This window comes from Pseudochaenichthys georgianus, chromosome 3 (genome assembly GCF_902827115.2).
Source record: "Pseudochaenichthys georgianus chromosome 3, fPseGeo1.2, whole genome shotgun sequence".
NCBI classification, from domain to species: Eukaryota; Metazoa; Chordata; class Actinopteri; order Perciformes; family Channichthyidae; genus Pseudochaenichthys; species Pseudochaenichthys georgianus.
The window spans coordinates 24,263,267-24,275,381 of NC_047505.1; the positions used below are offsets into that span (position 1 = coordinate 24,263,267).

Consider the following 12,115-nt stretch of genomic DNA (forward strand, 5'->3'; position numbering starts at 1 on the left):
AATAAGGGTTCCAAACTATCCTTTTTCTCAGCTTTAATAGAGCCATTAGCTGACAGCTCTATGTTTAACTTCAAATGCAACTTCAAATAGACTCAAAGCTTTTAAAGTTACTCACCAGTCCATCACAGGTACTTATGGCAGCGCTTCCTTTACCAACAGACTCATCCCACACGTCACCTAAGAAATGGCACTGGGAGGATCCAGGAGGATGAATCTTGGCCCCCTCTAGGCCACCGTACCTCCTTTCGGTCAGGAAGCCTGGGGCCAGCAGGTGTGGGTTGAGTGTGAGGTTAAAGTGCAACCTGTGGCCTCCGTGCCACAACTGGTAGAAGACTTGATCTACGCCTGCTGGTCCCTCTGAGGCATCCCGGCGCTGTACACGGCTAGCATGGTGAGACAGGAAGTTGGACAGGAAGTGACCTCTGGCATCCACTCGAGTGGGGTGAACCACTTCATACTGCGGCAGATCCTGCTGCAATATCTCTGTCAAAGCCATGGTGGGAAGATAAGATGTAAGAGAAGATTGGAGAATGAATCATGTGAAAGGGTAAGGGTAATTCAATAATTAAAGTGGCTGTAAAGCTGTAAACAAAACTGGGGAAGCTCTAAACAAACGGATATGGGTGTATCATCTGTCATTTTCATGTTTGAATACAGCTGCAATGTATACAGTGCCTGAACCCTGAACACTGTCTACTAGCATATGTTACTTTCTACTCTAATATCTACATGGTTTCATAAAGTTGGTGAAATGTATTTCTCTGATAAAAAAAGAATCTCATTGATTATCTGAGATTTTAAGTAGTTGAATCAGCATCATCAAAGGCTGCATTTATAAGACCTCTTTTGTGAGCAAGGGTAAATAAAATGTGTGGACCATGTGTAGTAATCAATGTCTGAGCCGAAGCAACGCGATTAGACCCTTTTTGTAAAGAAGAAATACAAAATGCATTACAATTTACAGCATAAAAAGCATGGCCAAATGCAAAAAAGTAACATTGCTAGCATTCCTTTGCTGAGGAGTTTGTTAGACTTAGAAAGTAGAGAAGTTGTTTGGACATAAAATAGCAGCAACTGCTGCCAACACAACAAACTTTTTGCATCACATTGAGAACAAAGAGAGCTGCACATGGTGAGGAGAGGCCAACAGCTAATTTGAAACAGACGTTGTCTACTGCTGCAATTCATAATAAAGTAATTCCCTGTATTTCATCATATCAAGATAAATATTCTTTTCACAAAACTCCCCTGGAAAAATAATACAAGCAATCCCTAATATGCACATATCAGCAAAAACATAACAACAAAAGTGGCCAATCCGCATACGCAAAAAACTCGCAATAATAACTGTCATAAAAATAGCTGTTTCAGAATAGGTCTCATGTATTCTGTACAGCTCACACAGTACAAATGACACCCTTGGACCTTCATAATTCCCAGACACACTGCGTTTGGCATATATGCAGATAGATAATATATCCCCTGCAGTCCTTGGGCAGGATACTCAACCCAAAATGGCTCCTTTTGGCATGGTATGCGGTGTAGAGGTGCTTTGTAAGTTGCTTTGGATAGAAGCATCAGATAAATTACATTTTATTTAGTGTACTATAATTAATATATAAATAAAATATAGCCTTGTGAGTCATCATCATCATCATCATCATCATCATCATCATCATCATCATCATCATCATCTCGACCTATGCGCATCTTGATATGGCATTCTTTAGCTGGTTCACCAGTATAGTGGAGTGACTGACTCAAACAGCATAGCTCAGATGCATTTTTTGATGGAGGTCTAGACCCAGATGGAGATTTAAATGTTCTAAATATTTACTAAACAAAAATGGTTATGCCGCCTCGATGTTGGTATGCAGTCAAGTTCCAGGTGTGAGGAGTCTTGCATTCAAGATATTTTATAAGACCTTAAGGACTTTCTGCATCTGTAAAAATGCAATGAAGCATCTTAATTAACAAAACACCCATAAGATATGACCTTTCATTAAGCATATGTGCCCTTCAGTACAGGTCAAAAAGGAAAGTGAAATTCAATTATATGGTGATCAGAAAAATCACATTTCCAAATAAGACTCGGAAGAAAAGTTAGGTAGACTCGGTGGTTTTTAATGTGGGGTCTGGGACCAAAATTGGATTTTAAGTGTGCCCATAATGAGCCACACTGATCAGGTTCAAGGGGAAAGGAAACACCATTACAGCTATAATATTCCGGTAGTTTATTCATTTTACAATGGATATTGATCGTACTATTTATTGTATATGATATTACTCGCCAAAAGAAAATTAATTATCCGCCGGCCGGGTGGGGAATTCAGGGACCAGGCCGCTGCCATTAGGGGAGTCCCAAATGGTGACGTCACCGTGTGGGTCCTCGCTCCGGGTATTAGGGCTGCACGATTTTGGGAAAAAAATCTAATTGCGATTTTTCTGACAAATATTGCGATTTCGATTCGAATTGCGATATTTATTTTTAAGCGACCCAATGGAAGTTTGTTGTAAAATGCGGCCATAACTCCGGCTAGGAAGGTCGTATCAACATACTCCTGTCTCTAGCATCCCCGCAGCCCGAGCTACGAGTGAAAGAACTAAACTTACATGAAACTTCCGTTGGGTTGCTTTAAAGTCAAGCTTCAGTTAAAGATTCACCCTGTAATAGAAACATGTGATGGAGCATTACTGACCTGACCCAGATGGTTTGTTATCTAGGAAAGCTCCATTGGAAGCCATTTGGAAAGGGCAGGCACTTTCAAAAATACTTGGCAGGTGATTGGATCAATCTGTCTATCACCTTCTATCATGGGCCACTTCTGATTGATTAACAATGGCTGGTACATGTGGAGCACAGCACTTCTGATTGGTGTGGATGACTGACACACAAGAAGAAAAAAAAAAAATGTAAAAAAAAAAAATGTAAAAAAAAAAAAGTGAAAAAAAATCGCAGGCTTTGCGATTTGATAATCGCATCATCTCGAATCGCGATTTCGATTTAAAATCGATTAATCGTTCAGCCCTACCGGGTATCCATACCGGAAGTCAACACAACGTAGCAGATATGGCAGCGATGGAGGAATTTTGCAATAGCCGCGTTCACACTGCGGTACTTTTCCCACAAAGGTTCATGCGAACTTAGTTCATGATCGCGTTCACACCAAAAAGAGCCGGTACTAAAAGTAGTTCATGCGAACCTTTTACTCTAGCAGGGACTTTCGAACGGCTCTTTTTTGAGAAAAGAGCTATATTCCTGATTGGCTGGAATATACCCAAAAAGTTTTGTGAAGCAGCCATTTTATTATCCGCGCATTAGCATTAGCATTAGCCCAGCGCAGAAACGCAGAGAGACTAACTTATGGCAACACAAAATAAAACATGGGAGCGGTGGAGATGAGGAGGTGTCGGCGTTCTGGCGATTTACTCGGAAGGCTTCAGTAGAAGCTGCTGGGACTCCCAGCAGCTTCTACTGAAGCCAGTCCCCAACTCCGGGGACTTCCGGCCGGGGACTTTGGGCGGCAGTATACGCCGTGAAGTGGTTTGTGGCCTGCCAGTAAACACAAAGCAGAAGAAGAAGAAGTGACGTCAGCGGCTTCATTTGCCTAATCCTCCCTCAGGGACTTTTTCCGGTGTGAACGCGATCTGTACTTAGTTCATGCGAACTAAAGAGTTTGCATGAACTAAGTTCGAATGAACCTTTGTGGGAAAAGTACCGCAGTGTGAACGCGGCTAAAGAGATCGACGTTTTGAACGATGAATTTGACTATTCGTCAGGAGATGACATTGATGTGGAAGCATCTACAGTTATCTGTCCAATAATAACAAATCTTACTATACAATAGTGCACACACACCACCCCTCCCTGTCCACCCCTGCTATTCTGTCATCATTATAATACCACCTCACCCATGGCCAATGACAAAGGAACAATTTTCTGTCTTCCCACCCTTTTGTCATGGAGCTTACCCCGTGCCATCCACCCACCTATCAAGACTCCGTTTCGGGACATCCTCCTCAACCTGTCCGCCATAAATGCCTCAGAGGACGGATACCTGAACCGTAGCGTCCAGCTAGCTGAGCGATAAATACACCGTTGTATTCTCCTCCCCCTGTCGGCCCTAAAAGCTTCAGAGGGCGGATACCTGAGCTCCATAGCGTCCCGCTAATGTGAAACACACACACACACAGCGTTAGCGGGACATTCTCCTCCCCCTGTCGGCACTAAAAGCTTCAGAGGGCGGATAGATGGGCTCCGTAGCGTCCAGCTAGCTTAGCCGCTAGCTTAGTGATAAATACACACAGCGTTGTATTCTCCTCCCCCTGTCGGCCCTAAAAGCTTCAGATGGTGGATACCTGAGCTCCATAGCGTCCCGCTAATGTGAAATACACACACACAGCGTTAGCGGGACATTCTCCTCTCCCTGTCGGCCTTAAAAGCTTCATAGGGCGGATAGCCCATGCTTTGAGCAGCTTCTCATCCTTTAGTGGCAGCCTATGGAAATGTACTTCTTCCTTCTTTGTATAAAAACCATTTGTGCAGCCTGGGGCAATACAATACGCTCCTGACGACGACCGTTTTCTTTTGTTGTAAACCACTGGTGCATTGCACGCCATGTTGTTTGCAGCTGTATTGAGCTTTGGCCCAGGAAGCCGTACCCACACAGTGACGTCACTGGGAAAGTCCCGGAGCTATGGAAGCGCCCAAGGTCATTAGGAGAGTATTTAAAAAAATAAATTCGCGTATCTCGATCGTTTACATTGGAAATAGACTAGATAAATACATTTCCTAATGGGAATATTGTCGCATGGAAAGCAGTTTGAAAAGTGTTTCCATTTCCCTTTAACTCTGAATCAAGATGAGCTGTCACCTTTGGGTTCTTAGTAGTCCAAAAATAAACTTAGTGATCCATGTGCCAACATTTATTACCTGAAATCGTTAATGTTCAGGAGGAGGTGCCTCTCCTTAGTGATACATCCTTGTCTATAAAGCCTAGTGGTTCTTGTTTTTACTCTCAAGGGCTGCATTTGATGTATTGGATGAGACAGCCTCTTTGTGCTTGTTGTACCCGTTATCTCAGGAGAGCGGTGACTTATAACATCCAAACCACAAACTAGGTATCCGGAGAGAGTCAGAGGATGAAAGTGCAAGGAGTGGAGGCGGGGGTGTTTCTTCAAGGAGTGAGAGAGTGAATGCTGTGATGTGATAATATCTACTGGCTCCCACAACTAGACATATTTTGCAGAATGACGATACATCCTGTAGATACCCAAAGAGAAATGCTGTTTCCTGACCTTCACTGGGGAGGTCAGAGGTCAGTGTCAGCTGAGCTGGGAGTCTGTGTTTTGGCTCAAGGGCAGGGCCAGGGCAGGGACAATGCTCTCCAACACCTGGGGCTTAAACCTCTGATGATTCATGGAAATAAGGTCTCTCCAGCTAGTAGACATAGCTGCAAAACCTTGGGTTTTATTGCTTTCGTCAGACCAACATTTTGTAAACACAAGCCACAGCTGGCCTCCCCTCCACACCGAGGACTGCTGGCCAGACTCTAATGATGAATTAGATCCGCTCTGAAACAAATGTGAGCAAACAAAGCAGCCACTAAGCAGCCAGAGGACGTGGCGATATGTTTTGTTTTCAGGTTCACTAACCTTCTTCATGTGGTAATTCCAATGTGTTGCAGATTTCCAGGGCCGTCAGAAGTGCGATGAAGAGGTGAATGGGGGAGCCTCTTTGTCCAAAAGCGTGAAGCCCGGAGTCCAAACGGGTCATTTTGTCAAGACGGTAGTTTGTATTTTGGTAACATTTAACGCCTTTCTGACACCGCGTCGATTGTCAATTCAAATTATTTCCATGTGGGCTGGAGGAACTTTTCGCTTTGTTGCGAGCGTGCACTTAAACTGTCACAGTCCCAACCAACTTGTGTACTTAAGGCCTGAACACGGGCTGTTTCTGTTGCATTCTCACTCTTTCTTGTCTTGTCTGTGTGTCGGTGTTAATGTTTGCATGCGAGTAGTTGTCCCCTCTGTCCTCCATCAGTCTCCCACCAACAGCCAGCCCAGTGACAGCTTCAAACTGTTGTCTGCAAACTTTCGCAGAGCCACCCCCACAGATGGGTGGACTTAAGACAATGGGATATCTTTCTGTTGGGCTGGGGGCTTAAAGGGGAATGCTACTCCAATAAATCGGAAGTAGTGCTTCAATGTAATTGGCAGTTGCTCCCGAATCTGAGGTCTTTTGGGTTTTCAGTGGGTCACATGAGGACCAGGCTCGATATTGTTGCGTTACTTGGAGTCAGATAAATTATGACAGATCAGGAGCTTCAGTCTGTGTAACTAAACCTCTGTGAAGTGGTGGAGGAAACAGGCGAAAACAGTTTACGAGATTCCCAATCTTAATAAACTTTGCAGTTGTGTAAACAAGATGTCTTAACTTAGGTGGAATAAAGGATGTACTGAAACATACTCATCATGGTCACTAAACTCCTCATCATTGTGTACTTTGTAATTCAACTTCGGTTGTTTAGGCTTAGTGCCCCCTCTAGTGGAGGAATGGAGGCACTTGAGGGCCAGTTGACGAGGGACAATGCTTCTGCAAGGCACATGAAACGGTACTCAAGGTACTCAAGTATTTATTATAAAATGTTAATACATTTATTATAAAATGAAATTATTTGAATGGAGCAACATAACATACACTTATCTTGTAACTTTTTTTCTTACCCTATTTTTCTCCAAGGAATTAAAATAAACAACACATCTCTTTTATATGAGAGACCTGGCCAAGGTAGAAACCATATTTTTTTTAACTATAGGAAAAAAAACATCCTATTCAACATGACAAACAGAATATATTTCAACACAGCTGATTCAATTAAAGTATTTGTTTGCTGAATTGTTTGGATGAAAAAAATGCAATTTCTTCATCCGACGCATTACAATGAAATACTTCACTGACATGCAGTTAGTCACACCTTAATGTAGGTTATATTCATGGTGATCATCGGCAGCATTCCTCTTGTGTTGCTGCTGCATACATGATACTTTGCTCTGGTATGACTGATCGTCTGTTTCTCTGTCACGTCTTATGCAACCTGCAACCAATCGTGACACGGTAGAGGAGCAACACACCTGTATAAAAGCACTCACACATTCATTGGATGGGGATAAAGTGTTGAGACACTTTCGCATGGTAGTTATATTCGTGAAGCCTGTGCGAGCAGCAGAAAGTGGCTAAAGCCAACGTTTCCAACTTTAACGATGGATAACACATTTAACAACAGCGGTGCGCTGAACAGAAGTTCACATGGTGCAGACAAATTCAGTTTTGAAGACATCGATGTGAGCGCGGACGGCACTCCCATTTTAAGGATACTCATCTCCGTGGTGTACTCTGTAGTTTGTGCGGTTGGTTTGGTGGGAAATCTACTCGTATTTTTCCTAATGAGGGTAAGACAGGGTCGAAAGAAGTCAACTATCAATTTTTTTATCATCAACTTGGCAGTGACTGACTTCCAGTTCGTGCTCACTCTGCCCTTCTGGGCTGTGGACACCGCGCTGGACTTCAGCTGGCCGTTTGGAGACGCCATGTGCAAAATCATCCTCTCGGTCACCGTGATGAACATGTACGCCAGCGTGTTTTTCCTCACTGCCATGAGTGTGACCCGCTACCTGTCTGTTGTCTCTGCCCTGAAGAAAAAATCGTACAGGAGGTCACGGTGCGTTAAGTGGGTGTGCGCAGTGCTTTGGACGGCAGCCACTTTGGCCACCGCTCCGACAACTATCTTCTCCACCGTCACCGTGGTGGCTGGAGAAAAACTCTGCCTCCTCAAGTTTCCTGAGGGGTACGACTGGCTTGCCCTCTATCACATCCAGAAAATACTGATAGCCTTCATAATCCCCATGCTTATAGTCTCTGTTAACTATCTAATGCTCCTGCGCTTTGTAAAAAGGAGGAGCATGGACAGCAGCAACCCGAAACGCAGCTCTAGGGTCACCAAAGCTGTTGCTATAGTGGTTTTGTCTTTCTTTTTTTGCTGGATGCCAAACCACGCAATCACTTTCTGGGGTGTCTTGGTCAAATTTAACGCAGTCGACTGGGACAAGTCATATTACATGGTGCACACGTATGTGTTCCCTGTCACCGTGTGCTTTGCGCACGCAAACAGCTGCTTGAACCCAGTGCTTTACTGTCTGATGAGGCCAGAGATCAGGAAGATGCTCGGCGGGCTGTTTTGGAGAGTCCCCACTCCAACCACCAAAAGGTGCTGCGAGACGCGCTCTTTTGCGCAGGGAGAAGTGCCTCTCCAGGTGATTAACAATGGAGAGTACACGCTGTCCATCATAGACCGTAAAGGCGTACCCAGCTCCAAAATCACATACACCCGGTGAATACATTTGTTGAAAAATAAACCACATACGCTGTTCATTATTTGCTCCTGTTTCCATCTGTAGCAGTCCTGAGTCGTGGGTAAAGCTTTCGCTTGTATTTTTTTTTATAGTGACCGTGGATGTTATAACTTGTTGGTCATCATGAGGACATTTACTCAGTGTGAATTTTTTTCCCTATAACTTACACAAAAGGACTTTTTTATATATGAGGTTGAAGAATATTGACATGTACATTTGGTTTATGTTATCTATTGTGTACATACAAATGTCAACCTCAAACGTCGAAAATGTTTTCAACCACAACTGCATGTACAAAAGAGTATATATATATATATATATATATTTTTTTTTTTCTCAAATGCACTGTTTTTACGGTTTCTCTCACATGAATAATATGAATGTCTATATTGTTTCATCCTGTCACAAAGCGGATGTGATTAAAGTGATTTATTTTGTCTTCAGACATAATAAAAACGTTGACGTGTCATGTATGCGTTATTGAGAATGACAGCTCAGCAGTGCACACATAAAGGGGGAGAATATGGCACCCCTAAGGCAGGTACATTGTGGTTCAGATAAAGGAATTATTTGCATTAATGAAGTGTTGAACCTCCAAACGGCTTTTGATCATTTGGAGCCTGTAGGCTATTGATGCTAAATTCCTATTCAGCACAAGCTCTTGTCAAAGACAAAGGCTGTTTCAGGCTAACCCAGGGGAGAGGATGCAGAGGGTCCAGATGTCACTTGGCATGTGGCAGTGGTGCAGGACAGGTTCTCCTCAGGTGATTGCACAATCACACCGCAGGAAAAACTAGGGGCGGAGGGAGTCTCCTGGATTCAGGCTCCTGCATCTACTGCCAGGTTTGTGTGTTAATGAATGTTTGACTGTCACTAGGTTTTTCACTCTGTGTGCCCCAAGGCTAATTTGGTTTGTGAAGCATCACAATTTCTGCAGAGATGGTGTACAGTGATGAGCACAACAGGTCCAAAAAGACTTTTACCTAAAGCATCAAGGTTTGGGATTGGGAAGCTGTATGGTCAGTCCATATTGTTAGTCTCTTATGTAAGGAAAAAACTAAACAAAAAAGGAACACAATTAAGATACCTCAGGAAGAGGTTACCCTTTTCCAGACATATTTACTGAACACTAAATACATATTTATAGGCTTAATACCAGCATAGCAATTTCAATAAATCTCTATATTATTGTACCTGATCCATTTACAACTTTTTGTAGAAGGCGTAGTGTGGATTCAAATCACAGGTTCATTCAAATTGCAGATTTCTGGTGGCTCCGAGACATTTTTGAGCAGCCAAATAAGGTCATTATTGAAAACAAAACCCTGATATAAAAATGACAGCAAACAAAGGTCTAACAAAACCAGAGAACATTAATGTTCTGTATTACCTTCCACAAAATTGAACTTGGTAAAAACTCTCCTATTACTGCACTTTTTCAATTATACTTTGTCAAATCGTTCAAGATAATGAGTGAGTAATCAAGCTGCAGTCCAGACCAATCAACGCACTGCAGCTTATGTATACTGTATTGCTCATTTGATTACTTCCCAAATATTTCATTGTGCTTTGGCAGTTGATCATTGAGCTGACAAATGTGAATAAATTGTCACTCAATGTATTCAGTTACTGTCTCATTTTCATTTTGTGACTGATTTTGGTTCCAGATCACACATTTAATGTAATTAGCAGATGGGCACAGAAACAAGTCAATACTCTCTTTTGAGTCTGATAATGCATGTTTACATAATCTCACCTTTTTGGATCAGGCTAATTGACTGCTTTTTTATACTGGGATGTATGGCTCATCTTATGTCTGTTTGTGTGGTTGCTTTCGCTCTTGTCACGGTCGAGTGAAGGAAGCAGGACCCAAATGCAGATAACTTTTGAGAAACCCTTTAATTCAAAGATAAGGCCAAAAACGGAACACTCACCGGTGAACTCCGTCACCAACAAACAATGACCCAACACTGAACACAGAAAGAGACAAGACTAAATACAAGAAGGGGTAATCATGACAACGAGAAACAGCCGGGCAGGGGAGGAGAAACACAAGGACAACAGGTGAACACAATCGGGTAATCAGGGAGGGAAACAGACAGAAAGCAGACAGGCAGGAAACGGGGGTGAACACTTAACACAATAAGACAGGAAACCCAAAGACAAGAAAAACACCAACACAGACAAAACTACAAACGTGACATAACATGTGAATTGTGACAGCTCTTTGCCTTGCTGAATCTTAATACATTCACAGCGTCAAGCAATCTAATTCCCCCCCAGGGATCAATATGTTTTCACCGTAGCACTGTCAGCAGTACTTGGTTAGCACGTGTCAGTTGACTGAATCAAACCTGCATCCCTGAACACAAAGGACGGTTTCAACCACAGCACCGCATAGGAGTTTGTTCATTTAAGATTTGGTAAACTATGAGAAAAACACTAAAAAACACATGTTTTTAAATTTGATTGGAATCACTGCAGCCAAAACAAAACCTCTAGATTTTAATAAGCTTTGATCTGCAGGTGGCTGCACAGTTATCTTTTTTCCTGAAGGCAAATTGTTCCGTGCTATCCTGGAAATAAAACATTAAGGTTTAAGCACATATTTTATAGTTAAATATTCTACATAAAACCGTTAAATTGGCATGTATATCTTCTGTTATGATGCTACTGACATTGCACCATGAGGGAATTTAAATCTTAAAAACAATGTTATATGTTTACAATCACGAATGTCATTAGGATCCATGTGGATTGTTGCTAATTAAGCAGTTAATAAAGTCTAATCAAACTGTAATGATTTCTTTATGGCTGTCGTTTGAGAGATTTAGTGAAGATAAACACTACCCCTTACTGGTGGATGAACTGCATTACATACATCAAATCAACATATTTTACACACCTGCACCTGTGGAGTCACACTCAGCATGAGAAACAAAGTTGGAACATTTTAAAATCTGCAAACATAGGGCAGTGTTGAAAACAGGGGAATGGGAGTTTTTTAAGAGCTGAGGAATGGATGGTTGAACCATCTGATGGAAAATGTAGGGTCAGGTGTTTCTGCTGCTTCGCTCAAACCAACAACCATAGTGAGGATGACTCAAACTTAAATCTGTCACTTGTGAGTATTTTACAGTTTTCACAGTTAACCAGTTTGGGGCTCTCGCAAATTAGGACACATTCAGGTCACAGAGGTAACCACTTGTCTCTTAATGATAATTAGTTATCCAGCAATGTTCTTTACCATAGTACAATGTTTTAAACTCTTCCTGTTGTTTTAACTTTTTTTTTCCAGAATCCTTAAGGACTCTTCTTACCATCTGGATACAAAAAAAATTGCGATCTTGATGCTAATAAAGATTTTTAAGCCTTTTCCCAAGTTACGAGTTTGTTTGTTTCCCATCCAGAAAGGCATTTATTACATTTTGTATTATTATAAAATACCATAAATACAGCTGTTTTATAAACAACCATCTGTTTCCTTTTGTGACTGCATTTAATGATCCTTTAGAGAATTTGTTCAAAATACTTCTCTCTCTGATTCTCTGCCTGCAGTTGCCCCACTCCGTCTGCATTAGATTAGTTGACAGGAAATAAACAACTCTTGGTTCTACAGGGCTCATTAAGACAGTAGAAACTCCTCAACTGTTCATTAAAAGAAGACATTTATAGACATATAGTACAATATTTTATTCACAGG

General features: G+C 42.0%; 2 protein-coding genes across 2 annotated transcripts in view; one reads left to right on the forward strand and one right to left on the reverse strand.

Annotated features, from left to right (window-relative positions):
* The window catches only part of LOC117464651 (A disintegrin and metalloproteinase with thrombospondin motifs 7), an 81,747-nt gene extending 75,651 nt beyond the window's left edge, over nt 1-6,096 (reverse strand). The window contains exons 1-2 of the mRNA XM_034107189.2: nt 5,656-6,096; nt 116-483 (exon numbers count right to left, since the gene is read on the reverse strand). Of these exons, the coding sequence (XP_033963080.1) occupies nt 116-483; nt 5,656-5,776 (489 nt within the window). The 5' untranslated portion in view covers nt 5,777-6,096. The remainder of the gene's footprint in view (nt 1-115; nt 484-5,655) is intronic.
* Nucleotides 6,097-7,263: 1,167 nt separating this feature from the next.
* On the forward strand, nt 7,264-8,394 carry LOC117464658 (relaxin-3 receptor 1-like). Its single transcript, XM_034107201.1, has one exon. It carries the CDS (start codon nt 7,264-7,266, stop codon nt 8,392-8,394), a length of 1,131 nt encoding a protein of 376 aa, XP_033963092.1.
* The last annotated feature ends 3,721 nt before the right edge of the window (nt 8,395-12,115 follow it).

Coding starts and splice junctions, on each gene's coding strand:
- LOC117464658 (XM_034107201.1), top strand. CDS start 7,264: ATGGATAACACATTTAACAACAGCGGTGCGCTGAACAGAAGTTCACAT.